This window comes from Scleropages formosus, chromosome 22, assembly GCF_900964775.1.
Source record: "Scleropages formosus chromosome 22, fSclFor1.1, whole genome shotgun sequence".
Classification (NCBI taxonomy): Eukaryota; Metazoa; Chordata; class Actinopteri; order Osteoglossiformes; family Osteoglossidae; genus Scleropages; species Scleropages formosus.
This window is the reverse complement of record NC_041827.1, coordinates 3,006,845-3,029,127: the sequence shown is the minus strand read 5'-3', so window position 1 is coordinate 3,029,127 and position 22,283 is coordinate 3,006,845. Positions and strand designations below refer to the sequence as shown.

General features: G+C 41.6%; 1 protein-coding gene across 1 annotated transcript; it reads left to right on the top strand.

Moving 5' to 3' along the window:
* Positions 1–1,696: 1,696 nt before the first annotated feature.
* lactbl1b (lactamase, beta-like 1b) lies at positions 1,697–15,545 on the top strand. Its single transcript, XM_018725542.2, has 7 exons — positions 1,697–1,756; positions 4,824–4,974; positions 7,680–7,786; positions 9,746–9,903; positions 10,491–10,738; positions 13,279–13,384; positions 14,441–15,545. The coding sequence occupies exons 1-7, from the start codon at positions 1,697–1,699 to the stop codon at positions 15,417–15,419; spliced, it is 1,809 nt and encodes a 602-aa protein (XP_018581058.2). The 3' UTR covers positions 15,420–15,545.
* The last annotated feature ends 6,738 nt before the right edge of the window (positions 15,546–22,283 follow it).

The following is a 22,283-nucleotide window of genomic DNA, read 5'->3' as shown; positions in this document are numbered from 1 at the left end:
ATTATACCTCCTAGTGTCCGCATTGGCCTGCTTGCTTGTGCTCAGTAATGGATGATTATTTCAAGATTCACAGCATCTTTCTCGAAGCCAGGAATTGCATATATAGCGAAAATGTATTTCTGTTTTACAAAATGTCACATGGGAAACCTTTTGGAGTTATTTCAAAAAATAACAGATGTCATCAAATCAGTGGTAAAAATAATTAGTAATGCTTTTAATTTTAATGTGTTTAAGTCAGTTGATGTCAATTGGGACAGTGGGTTGCACTGCGGCTGGAGTTGCCACTTTACACTCAAAGCACTCAGCTTGGAATCCTTTATCTGGCTATTTTACCCTGGAGCATGGTAAACTGCTCCAATAAAAACTAATCAGTTGAAGAGATGGGCAAATTGCTGTAATTTAACATTACCACTTGCTTTAGAGAAAAACATCCACTGAATAAAAATACACACACACACACACACCATCTGAAACCGCTTGTCCCATACGGGGTTGCAGGGAGCCATAGCCAGAGCCGGAGCCTAACCCGGCAACACAAGGCGTAAGGCTGAAGGGGGAGGGGACACACCCAGGACTGGATGCCAGTCCATCGCAAGGCACCCCAAGCAGCACTCAAACCCCAGACCCACCAGAGAGCGGGACCCAGTCCAACGCACTGTGCAACTGTGCCAGCGCACCCCCCTGAATAAAAATATATAAATGTATTTCACTGAGGAATGGAACATGACATATGTAACCCTTTTACAGATTTATGCAATTTTTTAAATGCATGCTGTAACAGTAATGCCACAGCAGTGGCTGATGTCACTGTCTCTCCATCTATCTATCACTCTATTTGGAGTTTATTGTATACAACTGTCAAAATAAGTGATAACTAACAGTTCCGCTGTTAACAGTTCTTTCATCATACTGATGAATACAATGTGTTCATGAAAAAAATTTATAGAACAGCCTGAGACTTTTTTTGGCACTGTTTCACATTCAAGTTCTCTTTCAGTTGAAGACATTACACATTATTTTGTATTAACTTGCATTAACTTTGAGCCACAAAAAGTTAAAAGTAATATAAAATTGCTTAAAATCCTGTTCAATGTGGACCTTTAACGGACACATCCCATGATCTTTTGTCACCCTTTATCATCTTGAAAAGAGCTGTGAACACTGTGAAAACCATCCATCATCAACAACTGCTTGTCCCAAGCGGGGTCGTGGTACCTTACCCAGGAACAGAGGTCGCAAGCCTGAATGGGGAGGGGACACACCCCGGGCGGGATGCCAGTCCATTGCAAGGTACCCCAAGCAGGGCTCAAACCTCCCGCCCCACCTAGAGAGCAGGACCCGGCCAAGCCCACTGTGCCACTGCGCCCCACCAAGTGAAATACATTTCTATATTTTTTTTCAGTGGATGTTTTTTTCTAAAGCACCCTACAGCAGGCACCGGCTAAACCTGCCGCACCGCCACACAACCACTGTGTGAAAACTAGTTGAATTAAAACAATCCCAAACTTCCAGATGTGTTTTACCAGCATCATGTCTTTTACCATATATCTCACGTGACCAGAGCAGCTTTCCTAGCATATAAGGTTGCTTGATATTTCCTGGTCGTTTCACGGAAGTTCCCATATGGCGAATTTGATGGTGAATTCTGCGCTGTCCCTTCACTATCCTTTGTCCTTCCAGAGCGTTGACCAAAGCCATGGGGAAAGCGGGAAGCAAAGTCCTGCGGGAGACATCTATGGACGGCGTCCAAACGCAGGTAAAGCAGAGAGCTGCTCCTCTGGGAAATGTCTCAGAGACCAAGGTCTCTGTTTTCTAGTTACGAGCATGAAACACTACAAATTACATACAACTTTCTACCAGACGAGCTCCGCAGTCAAGAATCAAACTGCCTTTGCCACTGAAGGTATATATGAACAGCAACTTTGTGTTTGCACTTAATTTTTCTCCTTCACAACAGACCAGTGCTGGAACTAAACAGTGCAAGATTTATTGCTGACATAGGAATAAATGTTTATGAAATGTTTGCACCTATACAAGGGCGAGGGCAATTTTCAGTATTGTTTGCCATAATTCGGCTGTGTTTCATTATTTCCAACTGTGTGCACAGCTCTTTCTGTGTGTGTGTGTGTGTGTGTGTGTGTGTGTGTGTGTGTGTGTGTGTGTGTGTGTGTGTGTGTGTGCTCACCAGCTCTGCATCTCTAATACTGTAGCGTCTGTGTCCTACCAGTATCAGGAGGTTCTGCAATGGGGATAAACACACATTGCTGTGACTGTCCTCACCCTCATTATTGATCAGATTGCTTTCAGAGTGAACCGCTCTTTAGAACTTCCCTTCTCCGGTGAATTTTGTCAGCTCTTGCTAGGATTGAAATGAGTTACTTAATTTTTACTAAAATGTCGGCTGAAAAGCAATGTTGGCAATATCCCCCTCGCCCCTTAGAAAATTAAATATTTTTTGAATTTACGAAGATACTGGGAAAGGAAAACGTGAAATCTGCTTTTGTCTTTTTTAAAGGGCCAGAGTCAATAAATACGTGGCAATATGCACCACATTCTCAGTCTGAAACTGTTTAAGTAATAGTTCTGAATGCTAACAGATGGTGGCATACCTTCATCGGATTTACAGAATAGAAAATTAATCATTCAGGTCTGCTTTTCTACGACATAAGACAATATGTATGATGTGTCCATTAACTTAATTGTTTGTAATGCACAACGCATGTAGTTGATTGACACAGTCAGTTACTACATTATTTCTTTTTTTAAATACAATGGCATTCGGCTCGTCACAAAATAAGGACCAACAGTCACCTATGGAATTTGTGCTTGAAGAACCTTGCTAAGACTTGGACCCTACTCAAGTAGAAACAGCCGCCTCTGACCTTACTGACTTTCTGCCAAGTGTTTTTGTCTTAACCTGGATATCTTTGTGCTGTTTATTTATAGATACGATCACCTGACTTTATTAGCCTTTACAGTTGACTTGCTTCTAGCGCTCCATCATAATCTGTGTGAAAGCTCCAGGATCTCCCTTTGGCCTAACACGACACGATAACACAATAACCCTGCAGTGGGAAGCGGATCACAGTTAGACACCTTTTTACCAAACACAACAAAGCCAGCAATGTCTTTCCATACTTAGCTGAGCGACATGTGTTGGCGTGCGCTGCATGGGCGCACATACCAGGGTCAACGGAAAGACTAGAGAAGGGGAAACACCGTGTTATTCACGCTCCACTTAGCAATCACACTTGCCACCAAAGTCACATGAAATACTACACTTTCCTCTACATAAATAATATTACTTGACACGACATGTCAACCCTAATATCACTTTCATAAACTCAAGCGTTGAGTTTCCTCTTCACTTAGAAGCCAAGGTATGGGAGAGACCACAGAGGCTGCATTGCTGATGGAAAGGACCATGGAAAGGCCACTGCCAATCGATTTGCACAGATTACAGATTAAGAATCCCCCCACTCTCTTAGGCTTTAGCCTCCTTAATCTTGAAGGATTATGACGTGGAGGTCTGCAGCGGGAGGAGAGGAAATTGAGTTGTCCAGCGAGCAGTGGCGGTCGGGATTACAGCGCAGCTGGGCAAACCGGTTGGGAGTGTTAAGCCATGCATGGGCTGAACTGGGATCGGCTCTCCACGTCCCAGCCAGGGTACCAAATATGGCCTTTCGGAGGTTCCAGTTTAGCTGTGAAAATGCTGCAGAATAAACCGTGGTAACCTGGGTTTGGGTCTTGGTGGGATTTTTAAAAAACATTGTTTTGCTTTTTTTCCTGAGAAATCATCAAAGCTTGTGGTAAGTACCAATGATTGGGATGTTAACTGTTATGGCTCACTTCTGCGTAAAAATAATGCACTATCTTACATATCTGGATGTTAGCTGCACCACCTTAAAACTTGTACTGAATAAACCTTTGTTTTTAACAAACTATTGTAATTAGGAAATTAATGATTTTGATGATTGCTCCCATAAACTCTGCTAGAGCTATAAACTGAGATGGAAAAGCAGACAGGCAAACAAGGTCCAGATTGTACTTTTGTATGAGGACTACTGAATTCCATTTATATTTAAATCACCCGTTGTGTTTTCTTGACAGAAAAACCAATCCAATATGCAGTTAATAAATAAATTATGTTTAAAAGTAAGCCTTTATTTTTACAATGAGGATTTATGTCATATTTGGTCATATTATTATTGCTTTAAGGATGACTGGATGGATGTTCAGCAGTTTATATCTGCAGCAAAACAAGTTTATGTTCTAGAACCCAGCAAACAGAAAATTTGAAAATGAATTGGAAAATTTTTGCTAGTATAATAATTATAATATAATGTTTATAATAATATTATAAATAATAGATATTAACTTCAGTGGTCTCTAACCCTACCTTATGAATTTAGTTAATTATAACAATTGCAAGATTGTGTTTTATTGTACTTGTGTCATCAATGACAAGTACCACATATTTATACATGACTAATTTTTCACATCTTTCCACTCAGTTCATATATACTATATATATGTATGTATGTATATATATATGCATATAAATGAGGCATTACAAAGCTGTATTTTAAAATGTTCCAATGCAGTGAAAGTTCTGTATGTGAGTCCCTGGGTCACTAGTCTCAGATGACACACATTCATATGTTGAATATGGCCATTTATTTTGCCATTAGTTAAATAAAATGGTTTGCTGCTGTAGCACGTTAGTTTTTACAAAAGAAGACTTAATCAAAAAACAAGATATCACCCAGTTTTCTGAGATTAAATGATGGAACTCTAAGTGATGCACTGTTTGTGTCTCCCAGCCTGCCCGAGGTGGACCAGTGAGCCACTTCAGCAGCACCACCGCAATGAAGGTAAAATGGACCCAGTTGGGCCTAATCTTTTTCCTGCTGCTATCCATAGTCATGACAGCCTGCTTCCTCTGGCAGTACCAGCTACCGAAGGTGGAACCAGGTGAGCCAGCAGTTCTCAGCTTCTCCTTACACATATTTGTGGCAATGCATGTGTGGTTAAGTCACGGATATCCACAGAGGAATACATCTGAAGATGCAGAGGGAAGAATGATTGAGGTCCAAAAACATTAATTCCAGGAAAAATAAATTGAAACACTCAGTGAGTTCACAGTGGGGAATGCAGTGGTGCAGCGGGATTGGCAGGTGCCCTCTGTGTGGTGGGTCTGGGGTTTGAGTCCTGCTTGGGGTGCCTTGTGGCGAACTGGCGTCCCCTCCTGGGTGTGTCCCCTCCCCGTCCGGCCTTGTGCCCTGTGTTGCTGGGTTAAGCTCCTGCTCGGACAAGCAGTTGTAGCCATTGTGTGTGTGAGTTCACGGTCATGTAAAAGCTCATGGCAAAGCTCTAGAAATAGGTGTCAGGCCATCATAAAGTAACTTATTGCTCTTCATCCGTGGTACTGGTGTCTTTAGCTTTGTTAACACTTGGTCGTCCATCAGAATAGTCTATTTACTAGAATTTTTAGATTTCAACTTTTTCTAAGATGAAATAAATCTACTGATGGTAACAAAACAACTTACTCATGACCATGTGCCATACTAAAAGCATCAAAACACTGATCAATTTGTTCTTACACTGTGGACTCTGATTGTTCTTTCACTTTCGGCTATATTTGCACGGCCTGCAAAACACATGGACATTGATGGCTTTCTCATTTTACTCCAGTATTAATATGTGGTTCAGTGTCATCAACTAAGTGCCGCTAATTTCTAAATTTCCTCGAAAAGTGGACATTGATCGTTCTTCCCTCTGCGTCTTCATTTAGGGAATACACAAATTGGAATGAAAAAAATGAGGTAATGAGCTGAATAAATTAAAGTGAATGTCTGTGGTACTGAAAGTATCTGGCGGTGTTTGTGACCTCAGATGACATTTGCTGCCCAAAATAACAAAAGGCAGTTGCAGGCATGTCCTGAGATCTATCAAGGAGTTGGTTCAAATCTTTTTTTTTTTTTGAAGAAACCTCATTTGCAGATGTAGATATAGTAGACTGGTAGAACTCTAGGATGTTCTGCATTGCGAAGAGTGCTTAAGAAATGGTCTTTAAAGGTTCTCGAGCATGTCGTGCTCTTAGCATATCGGAAGGCATAGTTAAGGATTGCATGAAACAATCAATGCTAGTGACTTGCAACATGCAACTAAAACCCTAATCTTTTGAGGGCGGTGGTGCCCTCCTTTCACCTTTACTGCAAAGGATTTCCGGTGGTTAAATGGTTCATGTTCCTCACCAATTTCAGTTTGGAATGCAGTTTTGGTGTAAAAATGCATCAAAGGAAATCTAAGTGCTCTTGGTCCACAGTTTACAGTGGTCACCTGAGGTAGGGTTTTAGATCTAATTATACTCTCGCTTTAGGTGGGATTAATGTACTAAACACAGCCAAGCACAGTTTTTGTAAGAGACTGACTGAGCCACCTGAGGTCGAGATCATTGTGCGGGAGGTTATTTTAAAATTGCCTTCTAATTTTTACCTCTAAGCATATTTGTCCTGTAAATTGTCATGTAAGTCTACTTTGTCCCCAGGGCATGTTCTGAAGCCAACCCAGCATCATCTGAACTCTAGATTCTTTCTTGATAATTTGTTGTATAGCACTTAGTAGCAATTTGCTCATCAAAATTTTTTATACTCACGCAGTATCACGGTGGGGTGTGGTGGCGCAATGGGTTGGGCTGGGTCCTGCTCTCTGCTGGGTCTGGGGTTCAAGTCTCGCTTGGGGTGTCTTGTGACAGACTGGTGTCCCATCCTGGGTGTGTCCCATCCTGGGTGTGTCCCCTCCCCCTCCAGCCTTACGCCCTGTGTTACCGGGTTAGGCTCCAGCTCCTCGCGACCCTGTATGGGATGAGACAAGCAGAGCGGTTCAGTATCATTGTCATTTGGCCAAGTCATGGGCACGGTGGTCCAGATCCTATCCTAAAAGCACAGAGTACTAAGCTAATGAGGGTACACCCTGGCCGTGACAACAGTCCATCACAGGGTAGTATTAACCACACTACATTCAATAACACACTATGAGCAATTTAGAATCAGCCTGGAATACATGTTTTTACGACTGTGGGAGGAAACCGGAGCACTTTCTTGAAATTCATTCAATCACAGGGATAAAATACAAAATCCTCACAGACAGAGTCAGATTTGAACTTACATCCGAACAACCCAGGCACAGTGAGACAGCTGGCATGGCGTAGTCCATAAAATTTTTTGTAAAGAAAATTTGATTGCTTTATTGATTCACTGTTACTTGTCTTTCGAGCTGCCAAGAACGTGAAAGCAGTACTTACACAGTATACAATACATGGTTTATGCTGTGTATGGTCCATATCAGTTTTTGATAAAGCTCACTGTGAAGGGTCTATGTGGTTCGGTTCATCGTTTGCGATCGTTACTGTTCTCAAGCAATTTCTGTGTAAATGTGTCTATTGCCATATACTCTGCCCCAGCAGGTCTGTGTAAAAGACATTTGCAAAACTTCATGAAAATTTTGCCATCAAAATGATTTAGTGTAATACAGTTACTGATGACATCAAGGACAAAAATGACAGTATGTTTATCACATTAGACTGATTATGTAGGAAATGGTAATATTTTTCTTTATCTGTCATTTTCTTCACTAGTGTGGATGAATTGACAACACATGTCTGTTTCTTGTGGCAGATGAAGGTGTAGGAGGAAATACCAAATCGGAGACAATGTGCCCTCGTTTTCCAGAACCCACGTCCTTGGAGCACCCTATCCCTAGTCTCAAGGAGGCCCTTGAGAAGGTGAGCCCTGAATAAGTCTTTTGTGTCCCTATGCTGTCCAATAAAAGAGCTCATCAGCTGCATAATCAGGAGTTTTCAGGGCAAAGTGAAGCAGCTAGGCTGCAGAACTGGATCGCTTGAGGAGATCGGCATGGTGGAAGACATAAACTCAATGAGACACTTGACCTTGACGGTTTCTTTGTCTGTCAGTGCCTTAAATTTAAATGAGAAGGCAGTAACGCATCATTCAAAAAGACAGGAAAGGGTTGAATGTATTCTTGTGCTGAAGCCTAGTATCATACACTGCTACTTGAAAGTATGTGAACCCTATGAGGATGGTCATCATTTTTCTATAAATACTAAAATACACACATACACACACACACACACACACTGACTGAAACTGCTTACCCCAAGCCGGGTCACAGGGAGCAGGAGCCGGAACCTACCCAGCAACACAGGGCATAAGGCTGGAGGGGGAGGGGACACACCCAGGACAGGACGCCAGTCTGTCGCAAGGCACACCAAGCAGGACTCGAACCCCAGTCCCACCAGAGAGCAGGCACAGGCCAAACCTGCTGCGCCATCGCACCCCCCCTCTAAATACTAAAATGCAGTTATAAAATGTAAATGATATACCTTAAAATAAACTTGATAAAATGAATAAATTGCTATGATTTACACACCTGATTCTTCTTACCTAAGCTAAGTCACAAACTTTTCAATAACCCAGATCAAAAACAGCAAGTTCTTTCCATTACAAAATTGTACAATAGATGCAATGAAAAAGAAAAAGAACCTTTCAGTTGCATGAGCATCAAAATCTGTAATATCTACGTATAGTGCTCCCTAAAAGTATGTGAACCCTACAACGATCGTAATTATTCTTGTGCAAAATATTAAAATATAGTTATAAAATCTAAATCTTAAAATAAACATAAAATGAAAAACATTACGATTTACACCCCTGATTCTACTTACCTACCTGGTATAACCAATGTAACTTGGGCATCACTTATTTTCACACCTGCACTACTTGTGTGTTTCTACTACACACATGATTTCCTCTAAAGCAACGTATGGAATTTCTCTTTACACACCTATTATGTCACATGAGAAACACTGATTCTCATTAAATGACTGTTTTGTGGTAAAACTAAGGCACACAAGGGCTTCGCATACTTTCAAGCAGCAGTGCATGTTATTTAAATTATTTGCTGATATTGTATTCCCATAACATGTACTATATGTATGTAACTCATATATTGTACTTACAGCTTGGACACTTGTTATCTTTCATATCCGGACGGTCCCCGAGTTATGATGGTCAGACTTATAATTTTTTTGACTTTACGACGGTGTGATAGTGATATGCATTTGAATTTTGAATTTAGATTTTTTTCTTGAGCTAGCGACGTGCGGTACAATACTCTCTCGTCATGCTGGGTAGCTGAGCAGCAATCCGCATCTCCCAGTCTGCCACGCGGTCTCTAGTGTATACAACTGACACTGTAGGGTTCTGTGTTGCCAGCCTTTTTTTAGATTACCCCTCCCACCCGTATCTACGTTTGTCTTTTTTGTATCCATCATGTCTATGAAACGCCCCTCTGTGTCTCCTGCTACTGGTGGGAAGAAAAAGAGGAGGGCAATTACTCTTGAGGAGAAACTCAGCATAATTGCCCAGCATGAAGGCGACAAGCCTTTAAAGGCCATCGCACGCGTGTTAGACTATGATGTTCGGCAGGTTAGGTGTATTAAATGCATTTTCGACTTACGATGGGTTTATCAAAACGTAACCCCATCATGAGTCGGTGACCGTCTGTATTTAAATTTTTTGTACTAATGCAGTGTGCACAGGATGCTGAATTTCTACCTTGACATCGAGGTGTGCTGTTCGTTCTCAGAACACGAAACTTAAACAATAAAAATGCTTGAAACCCTTTAGACCACTTGATCCATGAATTGTCTCTGTCCAACTAGGTGGACTCTCTTCTACGCCGTAGCATCAACCCTAAAAGCCTCCCAGCTTTGTCAGCCATTGTCATTTTCAATGACACCGTACTTTGGACAGGAAACTTTGGTAAAAGGAATGGGAGCGACCCACTCTCAACCCCACCCAACGAGTACACGATATACAGGTGAGGGTTAACTCAGTCCACCTTGGTAGCGAGGCAGTGATTAGACAACACAGGGCAGAGCAGGTTAGCCTCCAGGTGAGCTGACTCTAAGGGACTTTATCCAGATCAAGTCGTATCTTAGCACGGAACAGCTAAAAATACAGCCTAGTGGCTTTTTAAAAGTTTTTAATAGTTTCAATTAATTCTGCCATTTGGCTCCAAAGCACTGTCCTCACAGTGTTGTGTGACTCTAATTGCTGTTGAATGGCCAGTGCCTTCTGTGTCAGGACATAGATGACAGTATTTGTGTGTGTGTGTGTGTGTGTGTGTGTGTGTGTGTGTGTGTGTGCACGTTTCTCCACAAAGAGAACAGAATAAGACACCTTTGTACAGTCTATCTTTAAACTTTACCAGTGAAATGTTAAAAAACCCCGTAAAAGTGTCTATTTTGTAATCCTCAGGCTTCTTACAGAAAAATCTCTGCTGAGCTTCACAGAAGCTCCAGGATGAAACGAGAATCTGTATGAAATGAAAGCAGATAGTTTAGCCGACATTTCAGTTATGTGCGATGTTGGGGAACCTCAAAGACTTTCCTTACACCCTTGCAGGATTGCCAGCCTGTCTAAGATCTTCCCCACGCTGATGCTCTACAAGCTGTGGGAGGAAGGGAAGGTGGGCTCCCTGGATGACCCTCTGGAGAAGTACATGGAGAACTTCACAATCAAAAACCCGCTGGGAAAGACCCGAAACTCTGAGCTGAAATACGTGACTGATGGGCTGATCTTCTTGGACAGTGGGGAGGTGCAGATCCGTTCCTCATCTGTAACTCTGCGGCGGATGGCCAGCCAGCTTTCTGGTAAGAAAAGAGAATTATGGGGCAGAAACTAAGGAGATGCTACTCTTCAAAGTTTATATCCCTCAAGGGGATCTGCTGCGCTTCACTTTAGCAGTAACTAAATTCCTTCAAAACATTTTTCGCTGTGTGAAGAGTGTAAATATTTCATTCCGGTGAAGTTGCACTCGAGGTTTAGCTCAAGTCCTCCAGTATGAGACATTAAAATCCCAGTCCTGTATCCCTGAGGAAATAGACACACATCTACAAAGACAAATCAGGGTCACTGGTGAGAAAGATTCTTCATTTTGTGATGTTTTCACAAAACACAATGCTAACACAGTGTAATAGTGGTCATGAGCTACTGCTTTGTTTTCTTTTTGTTTATGCTGTTAAGCAGATTTATTATAATAATGTTATATGTTGGGCACAGTGGCACAGCAAGTAGCGCTGCTGTCTCACAGTGCTTGGGTGGTGCAAGAGGATGTAGGTTTGATCCCCACTCAGTCTGTGTGGAGTTTGCATGTTCTCCCCATGTCTGCCTGAGTTTCCTCTAGGTGCTCTGGTTTCCTCCCATGGTCCAAAGACATGCTGTTCAGGTTCCCCCATAGTGTGTAAGTAACCTTGCTGAGTAAGGTGTTTGGGCTGATAATGCTATATAGAGTTCCTTGGAAGCCACTTGGGGGAAAAGCATCTGCAAAATAAATAAATGTACATGTATTGATGGTTTGTCTGCTGCTAAAATAACAGCTTGAGTTTCTTCAAGCTCTGAAAGAAATCTAATGAAATCAATTGTTCGTATTGATCAAGTTGTTGACTGCAAATACAGTACTGATTGAAGCATGTGAACCCCTTGTGTCCCATAGTTTTACCATGAAATTATTTAGTAAGAATCAGTTTTTCTCAGGTGACATAATAGGTGTGTAATGACCAATTCCATATGTTGTTTTGAGGAAATCATGTGTGTAGCAGAAACACACAAGTAGTGCAGGTGTAAAAATAAGTGAAGCCCAAGTTGCATTGGTTACACCAGGTAAGTAAGTAGAATCAGGGGTGTAAAACAATCATTTATTGTATTGATGAGCTTATTTTAAGATTTAACATTTAGATTTTCTAAGTTTACTATGTCACACAATAATGATGACTATATCTACAGTGTTCACTTACTTTCATGCAGGATTTTTGCCTTCTACCTTCCCTGTGAAGCTCAGATGGTGTGTTCATACTGTTCAAAGTGCCTTTTTGTACTTGTGCACTGATTTGTGCCCAAAACTAATATGAATCTGCCCAGGAAAATAAACCACCAGGTGGGGAATCTTAGAACTTCTCATAGACAAGTACAGTAATCAACTTTAAAAGTCATGTATGAAGGCATCTTCTGCAACAAGCTTCTCTGTTTATAAGCAGGAAGGGCTTAAGTATGTTACTGAGATTCAAATGAAAGAAGTGGAACACAGCTGCCCACATAAATGTCCATTTAGTTCATGTAATAATTCACTCATCTTTCAGGCTGACCATATTATGTCTGATAAAACAGATTAAATTCCTTTAACTGGAATTTTTATGGGCCCTTAGATCCATTCACATTTAACCTGAATGCATTGTACTGAAAATGGAAAGTGCCATCTGAGATTTTTTTAAGATTTGAACCAGTGAAGATCGGAGTCTTGAACCCCAAGTAGTTGAGCAGATTAGGATGATTTACTCAGTCCCATTGAGTGGTGAAACCAGGAGGAGTCACCCTACAGCTCCATTGGGCCCTAAGAATAGCAGTCATGTTAACATCTAATTTCAGTTACATGAAAGATCACTTATAATGACTAAAGATCACTTATGATGTGGTCTTTTGGGACACAATCCCCAACGTTTAGAAGACATTCACTGTGAATATAAACCATATGTGAACAATGTTGCCTACCTAATTGCCTAACAATATTACCTACCTAATGATTTTTAAGCAGAGTTATAAGAGTAAAAAGTATTCGGAGCAATGACTGAAAAAGAGGCAGTAGAGAATAGTTGGGCTACACATCAATTATAGACTATATGAAATATAAACTGTTTATTATTAACTGTTTACCATCTTTTTTCTCCAATATCCCACTTACCCAAAACCCTTTGGCTTCCAAGCATTTCAAATTTAATTCTTGATCCACTGAAATTAATTATTCAGGCATTTTGTCCCACAGCACACACACACACACATTTTCAGAACCGCTTGTCTCTGACGGGGTCACGGGGAACCGGAGCCAACCCGGCAACACAGGGCGTAAGGCCGGAGGGGGAGGGGACACACCCAGGACGGGACGCCAGTCCGCCGCAAGGCACCCCAAGCGGGACTCGAACCCCAGACCCACTGGAGAGTAGGACCTGGTCCAACCCACTGCGCCACTGCGCCACCGTGCCCCCCTCCTTAAATTCAAAACCTCAGAATTCAGATTCAGCAATATCTTGTGGTCTCGCAAGACTGAAGCCCACTCAGTTTCTTAGTTCATGTAATGAAAAGATGCTATAGGGTCTGTAAGGTAATCATACAATGAAATTATGGTTCTTGGTTTTTTCAGGGTTACCAAGAGGGCTCAGGGCTACTAACCTGCTTTGGAAGGGAAAGACTCAGACAGCGATCAATCTCCTGCAGGATGATGTCCTCATAGCGGACCCTGGTACAAAGTAAGATCCAGTGCATTTGCTCTTCTAGAAACTATTTTACACTAATGATCTGTTCTGCAATCCATTGCCATGTTAAGCACTCAATAATAGACACTTGGTCCTCGACATACAAATGTTCAAGTTATGAATTTTCAAAGGTACAAGCATGTTCCACATTATTCATTTTAATAGCATTTTCTTCATTAATATGTTTTATAAAATTTATGTCTGTTTATCTTTCATATCAGTTGTTTGTGATTGTCCATCATCAGCGACAAGATGATAAACATTGCACAAATTTATGGGTTGAATAAGTAAATAACAACCATTACACAGGAGTTTTTGGAAACAACATCTTTTATTTGAAATTAATTTTAATGTTTAAAATGGTGTTGCCGGGTAGGCTCCGGTTCCCCGTGACCCCGTACGGGACAAGCGGTTCTGAAAATGTGTGTGTGTGTGTGTGTGTGTGTTTAAAATGTGCAAATAAAACATTAAAGTATTTTTACAGATTATAGCTTTATCCAAGACTTTTACTGAACCAAACCCTGTATCATTGCCGTTTGTTATGTGGATCATAAAAAAAGCTGATAGTGGCCAGAAGATGAAAAACATTGCATCTGCTTATAGGATGAACTGTTGAGATTGATAGGGAGGTTGTAGAAATAACAAACTAATTTTAGATTTAATTTAATGTTGTTTAGAGTAATAAAAATAAACAAGTTAATAGTTTTTCCTTATAGTTTCATCCTAGGTTTTACAGGCCTAATCAATCAAATAAATTGAGGGATGTTATATTGTTAAGCTTTTATTGATTGTGTTTTAGTGGTGAAAAAGACTGAATTTATGAACAAATTGAGGTACTGACTGAAGTCCAGTCCCACTTGTGTTCATAAATTGAGGAGCCAGTATGCATAAAAACATAAAAAGGCATTTGTAGCATTTTGTGAATAAATATAAAGTCCTACAGTCTTCTGACAAGTAGAATGCAGAATGAGAGTAAATAATGTCACCATTTAATTTCATAATGTTGCTGTTTCCTGTTTTACATGGTGAGAATTTTGATTCTCTCTACAGATGCCACTACAGTAATCTGGCCTTCTCCCTGTTGGCCCACGTGCTGGCAGAGAAGGTGGTTGGCATTGACTACCAGCGCTGGATTACTGATAATATCCTGGATCGCTTGGGGATGGAGGACACAGGCTTTGACATCACCCCAGGCATTCAAAGCCAGATGGCTGTAGGTGTCTACACGGATGGGGAACCGGCACCCCTCTATGACTTGGGCTGGTACCGGCCCTCTGGTCAAATGTTTTCAACAGCAGCTGACCTGGCCAAGCTTGCCATGATGCTCCTGGGGGCCTACCACCGCAAGCTGCTGGAACCTGACACGCTCAAGATCATGCTGACACCTCTGTTCCGCTGCGACAAAGACTACTTTGCGAATCGCACGGGCACGCCCTGGGAGGTGAACGAGCAGCTTGGTTATGAGGTTGTGCGCAAGGATGGGGACTTGGATGGCTATTCCGCTACCTTCTCTCTCGTTCCCCGGCTCAAACTTGGTCTCGTGGTTCTAATGGCTGGGGCCAGGCCGCAGGATATGGATGTAGTCACAAAAGCCTACAGTTACATCATCCCCGCTATGGAGGGGGCCTTCCGAGATGCCAACCACATTCTGAACCCACCACCCAACCCAGCACCCTATGTAGGATTCTACACCTACAGAAACCTCACCTTCTATGAGATCAAAGCCGGGCAAGATGGAGTGCTCATTATGCAGCAGTTTGGACCTCAGATTGAGGACCTCATCCCAGAGCGCTATAGGACAATAAAGTTGAATTATCTGGAGGACAGGATCTTTAGAGTGGCTTTTGAAAAGCAATACCCCTGTGTATTAAGAGTCAGCACTGCCTCCGTGTCCTTGGAAGCACAGGACGGGCAGCTTTTCAACTTCTACATCTTCGACAAGAAGGGTGTGTCTCCAGGATTTGATGCTCCAGGACTAAACACGTACAATGTTGTCCGTATAACACGCAGACCAACATTTTCTAACTAGTCTTTCTAACACCCGGGGAAGTTTGTATGGTGTGCAAAGACTTTCTGGTTGGATCAACCTGGACAATATTGCATGTTCAAGGCAGGGATGGTTCTGCACATGAAGTGCTGTTCACATTAGAAAACCAAGGGCTACAAAGTTTGGATACCAGGTGTTGGAAAGAGCAAGTTCAACAGTGAAACTTTGTAAAAAAGAAACTGTATTTATTTATATATTATAGGTACAGTATATAATATACATACAGTATATATATTTTTATATATACAGTATATGTATAAAATACCAAACTTATCAGTACATGTTCACTTCTATGTTCAGAATTATAGAAAACATTTGCATGACAGCCTGTCCTGCTTTACATGGATCTGTGAATTTTTGTGTACTCATAATATTAGTTTTTTAAATCATCCTAATAATCACAGCTATATGTGTACGTTTTTATACAAATACTGTTTGCAGTGACTTCCAGCCTGTTTTTCACATTTGTTACCATGAGTATATCAGTTCCTTTCTCCTGACGTTGACCTCTGATCTTGGTCTTTGTAACCATGATTCTGACACCTTTGCTTAAGCAGCAGCAGAAGTTGGGGTTGCCGTGTAAGACTTGGGATAAGTCTTTTACCTGCCAGCACAGCACGGAGACATAGACATATATTGATTTAAATTATCTTGATTATCTTTCTAGATCTGGTGACCATTTTCCATTGTTATTCACTTTGAGGTCTTCCTTCACTATTCACTCTTAGCATTCTATTGAGCCATTGGAAAGTCAAGAAAAGGCAGTTCAAGGAAATTAAAAGGATGAATAACTTATCTACCACAAGAAACTTTGCAATTAGCAATGTTCCTTTCCTGAATAAATTTTTGTGCAGGTGTAGAATATATTTTGATTGCCAAACATGAATAAATGTCTCATACTCTGACATAATTTTCCATTTTTGACGGAGATTTTCTTCAGTCGTTTTAATAATGGAATGCCTTCTACGCTTCCGCCTGTTTTGACTGTTCATATGGAGTAGTTAAAGTAAATGCTGTTCAGTTTTATCAAAGGCACCTGTCATATTCTATGAAATCACATGTCGGAGAGATTCAGCAGCATAAAATTTTACCAGTACTTCCTCCCCAAAATTGCCCAAAGCACTAGTAAGTCTGAGTTCATCTGTACTGTTCGTTCCCAGCAGTGTGAAGGTGTGGTTTTTTCCTTTCTTACCTTTTTGTGGCCTACAAATGACAGGTACACATCTAGAATGAGAGAAACATCAAATGTTCATATGTCAGATTTCTCCATTGTTACATGTGCTTTACCCAAATTATGTGCACTTTACTCTTAAATGTGTACAACTGGTAGAGGAAAATCATCTCCTCTGTTCCACTCCAGGCAAAACTAATTTTTCCAAAGCTAGGGAATAATTGAAATTGTAAATCAAAGGTGTAAAAGCTTCATATAAGACCATTCTGGAAGAAATGTGCCCTAGTCCCCACCCAACGATCTCACAAGGACAGATTTGACGGGATTAGTACATTTCAAAGTTAAGTGCAGAAGATTAGTAATCAGAGCACACAAATCCATGCAAATGGAATTTTTTTCCTTTTCTGAAATGTTCATCTTCAACAGTTGTTCAATGTTGGGAATATGGGAATGGGAGAAATTAGGCATGCGTCAGTATTTAACTTCCATTATAATGTTGCATTATGTAGATTAGCAGTGCAAAGGTCTTTTTGTAGCTCACAGCCCTTAATAACATGCATTACTGGGAAGAACAAGTGACAAATATTGGATTGCAAAGCATTATTTTTTCCAAAAAAACATTCAGAGATTTCATAATTCTTTTTTTCATAGCAGAGACAATGCCTGAAAAATATGCTGTATACCAATATGTTAACGAAGTGATTTTTTCCGTGGATGTGAACTTGCATTGTTGTGAAATAATATAAAACCATAAAACATTTAATGAACCATTATTAATATTCAGTTTACAAAGCATTAGTAATACTCACATTTTGGGAACTTGTGCTATCAGACAGTTTGTTACTTGTTTTATAATCAACAGTGATGGTGTGTTTCTTTACTGGAATGGAATGGGGAGGATAAAATATGCTGAATTGTGAAATATTTCATCAGCAGTCATGCAGTTTACTGATCCCAAAACGGAGAATTTCCTTCGGGGAAAAACAGAATAATTCAACTCTTGAAAAAGATGTAATGATTTTGCCTCTGCTACCCAACATTACTGCTGCCCTCCAACCTCCTTGTTGCACAAAACAGTGTTTGGTGAGTCATTTCAGAGAACAATATGTATTACTTTCAATATTCCCAGAATCTGAGATTTGAATCTGCATAACTTGATTTATAACCTCCAACCCTGCTCAGTAGATCCAAGACCTTAAGCACAAAGGAATTAAATATTTGTCAAAAAAACTAAAATTCCTGCTTAAAATAAATGTGATAAATTACCCACATGGAAGCGGTACCCATGTAAAGCTGAAATCAGAAAAAAATAATCTGGGGTATCTCTCCAGCATGTTGGCATGGAATCTGTGTGCCAAACTAGCATTTAAGGACACATCCCATTGGCCTTTTTGTGTTTCTGAATCATATAAGCAATGTGTTTAAAAAAGTACACTCCATTAGCTTTTTGCAAACCTGCAAACTTTTTTTCAGATCATCTGTCATTAGCCATCATGGCGGAAAAGCCAAGTAGACCCAGGCAAGCCAGGAAATTAAAACCCAAAGACTCCTATTATAACCAAACTACAGCACTTGCCTTCATCAAGGCTGAGTGTTGGGTCTGCATCTGCAGGAAAAAGTCATGAAAAGAACATATATAATTCTGAAATCATCAAGCCATGAGGAATCTAAATTCTTCCAGGTTCTGGCAACATTACAACACGTTTTTTTACCCAAGGGATGGGTATCAGCTAAGTCTTGCTCCCAGCGGGGATGGTAGTGGAACTATTGCTCCCAGGAGAGGTGGAGGAGCAATACGCAAACTAAGTGGTAACTGTGCCTGTGTCTGTAATGAAAATTCCATTTTCTCTAAATTGTCCATCGCCATGTCGTGGCACTATGCTCCTGGTAGGGTCTCCCAAGGCAAACAGGTCCGGAGTGAAGATCCAGACTAACATGATCCAAAAACCTCCATGGAAAAAGTAAACAGGAGATCGTTTACCTGCCCAGAATAGGGTCACCGGGACCTACCCCTGGAGCCAGGCCTAGGGGTAGTGTTCCTAGGCAAGCGCCTGGTGGCCGGGCAGCTCACGTAACCCGGCCGGGCTCAGCCCGAAAAGGCATCGTGGGGGGGCCATGTGGGCCCACCACCTGCAAGGTCCAACATGGGGAGTCGGGTGCAATGTATACCAGGCAGCGGGAGGGGGCGGTGTGGTGCATGCCGTCACGGCCACTCATGACAGGTACTGGCTCTTGGTATGTGGAATGTTACCCCACTGCGGGGGGAAGGAGCCAGAACTGGTGCAAGAGGTTGAGGAATACCAACTAGATATAGTGTGAGTGTGTGCCAACTATTGGGGCATCACACTTCTCTGCCTCCCTGGGAAAGTCTTTGCCGGGGTGCTGGAGAGGAGGCTCTGGCTGATAGCTGAACCTCAGATTGAAGAGGAACAATGCAGATTCCGCCCTGGTCATTGAGCAGTGGACCAGCTTTTTACCCTCTCACAGATAACTGAAGGGACATGGGAGTTTGCTAATCCAGTCTACATGTGTTTTGTGGACTTGGAGAAGACCTATGACCATGTTCCCCGGGAAATTCTGTGGGAGGTGCTTAGGGAGTATGGGGTACTGGGGCCACTACTGCGGGCCATTTGGTCTCAGTAGATACAGAGCAAAAGCTGTGTCCGCATACTCGGCATTAAGTCAAGTCCGTTTAATGTGGTTGTTGGACTCCGCCAAGGTTGTGCATTGTCCCCACTCCTGTTTGTGGTTTTCATGGACAGGATATCAAGGTGCAGTCGAGGCCAGGAGGGCATTCTGTGTGGGAGTAGGAACGTGACGTCTCTGCTTTTTGCAGACGATGTTGTCCTTTTGGCACCGTCACATGGTTGCCTCCAACACGCACTGGAATGCTTTGCAGCTGAGTGTGAAGCGGTGGGGATGAGGATCAGCACCTCAAAGTCTGAGTTCATGGTTCTCTCACGGAAAAGGATAGTATACCCCCTCCAGGTAAGGGGAGAGTTTTTGCCCCAGGTGGAGGAGTTTAAGTATCTTGGGGTCTTGTTCACGAGTGAGGGAAGAAGGGAGCGTGAGATCGGCCACAGACTGGGAGCAGCGGCAGCAGTAATGTGGTCGCTGTACCGGACTGTAGTGGTGAAGGGGGAGCTGATCCATAAGGTGAAGCTTTACTGGTCGATCTACATCCCTACCCTCACCTATGGTCATCGACTTTGGGTGATGACCAAAAGAATAAGATCGCAGATACAAGCGGCCGAAATGAGTTTTCTCCGCAGGGTGTTGGGACTCACTCTCCATGACGGGTGAGGAGTTCGGACATCCGGGAGGAGCTCAAAGTAGAGCCGCTACTCCTCCACATTGAGAGGAGCCAGTTGAGGTGGTTCGGGCATCTGATAAGGATGCCCCCTGGGCACCTCCCTTTGGACGTATACCAGGCACAGCCAACTGGAACAAGGCCCTGAGGTCAGCCCAGGACCCGCTGGAGGGATTATATCTCGCAGTTGGCCTGGTAACAGCTGGGGATCCCCCAGGCTGAGCTGGAGGAAGTTGTTGGGGGCAGGGGTGGCTGGGCCTCTCTGCTCTCCCTGCTGCCACCGCAACCCTTTCAGGACAAGCGGGACAGAAAATGAGATGAGATGTCCATCGCTGCTGGCCTTTATGAGCTGGACACACCCTGGACAACCAGCAGCACAGTGGCACAGCGAGTAGTGCTGTTGTCTCACAACACCTGGGTGGTGCAAGAGGGTGTGGGTTCAATCCCTACTCAGTCTGTGTGGAGTTTACATGTTCTCTGTGGGTTTCCTTTGGGTGCTCTGCTTTCCTCCTGTACTCCAAAGCTGTACTGTTCACCCATAGTGTGTGAGTGACAGAAAGAGTGTGTTCCACTGATGTATGGATGAGTAACCTAGTGTAAGTCACTATGGTGAAAAAGGTGTGTAGGCTGATAACACTACATAGAGTTCATTGGAAGTTGCTTTGGAGAAAAGTGTCTGATAAATAAATGTAAATGTAGAGACCCATCCTAAAGAGCCCAGAGGAAAATCATGCAAGTGCATCTATACTAGGGACTGAACTTTATACTGAGTTTCCAGTCACACAAAAGCATCTCTTACAAAGACCAACAGCACCATACTGTGTTTCTCACCCGAATGTTGTTTGCACTGCTTTGTAATAGCATTTAGAAAATAGCAGTCATGGCCACCAGACAAATTGCTTAAGGACTGTACAAATTATAGTGCAAATATTTATTCTTTCCATGGCACCACTGGAGGTTGTCATCAACTAAATGTAAATGTATTACAAAAGGAAGAACTTACAAAGAGTATACAGTGGAATACAGTCAACGTATGTTATCCAAGCCACAAGCTTTTCATAACTCAGATCAAAAACAGCCAGTTCTTTCCATTACAAAATTGTACATGATAATAAACACAATGAAAAAGAAAAAGAACCTTTCAGTTCCATAAGTACCAAAATCTGTGATATCTACATATACACAGTGCTCCCTGAAAGTATGTGAACCCTATAATGATGGTCAGTATTCTTGTGTAAAACATGAAATTATACTTATCAAATCTAAATCTTAAAATAAACATAAAATGAAAAAAAATTACAATTTACACCCCTGATTCTACTTACCTACCTGGTTTAACCAGTGCAACTTGGGCTTCACTTATTTTTACACCTGCACTACTTGTGTGTTTCTGCTACACACATGATTTCATCTAAGCAACACATGGAATTGGTCATTACACACCTATTATGTCACATGAGAAAAACTGATTCTCATTAAATGACTGTTTTGTGGTAAAACTAAGACACACAACGGTTTTACATACTTTCAAGCAGCAGTGCATGTTATTTAAATTATTTGCTGATATTGTATTCCCATAACATGTACTATATGTATGTAACTCATATATTGTACTTACAGCTTGGACACTTGTTATCTTTCATTCAGTGCTAATTTCATGGTAAAACTATGGGTCACAAGGGGTTCACATGCTTTCAAGCAGCACTGTATTTCCAGTCAATGTCAAATCTGTACAGACACACCAGGTGAAACACAGAAATACTGTTTTTGACATTACATACAAGATATTATGAATAAATTACTTTATATATTCCATGCATCAGCTAAATATATGCTAAAGGAAATGTACATAAGGTAACTAAGTCAGTAACTCCCGGCAGCTGACATACACTGACATGAACAACAAAATAAAATAAGGCATTGGCTAAACTAGTAAAAAAAAACACATAATAGATGTAGTGAATAACTGATGCTCCTCTCACTTTGCATTACCCAAGTAACTATGTATTTATGGGGGGTCACCCTCAATATTCATTTAAAATATTAATTTGTTCATTCACTTAAAACACAGCATTTTTCCCGCAAACTTCAGCATGCTGATAGATTTAACGCTGATGACATGCCAGTACGAAGCATTCTGACACTTTCAGTTTTGATGAAAACCAAAACAGTTTTTGCATTTACTATAATTTTTAGTTGGAATTGCTGTGACCCCTCATCCTACCTGAGAAGCTATTATGATCACTGTCATTTTCACATATACAATAAATCATATTAAGCTATTCATGCTCCATGTTTTTGTCAAAATTCCAGGCAGGCTTTCCACATCATGCATAATGCTTGTGTAGGGAATGGTCCTGGGGCA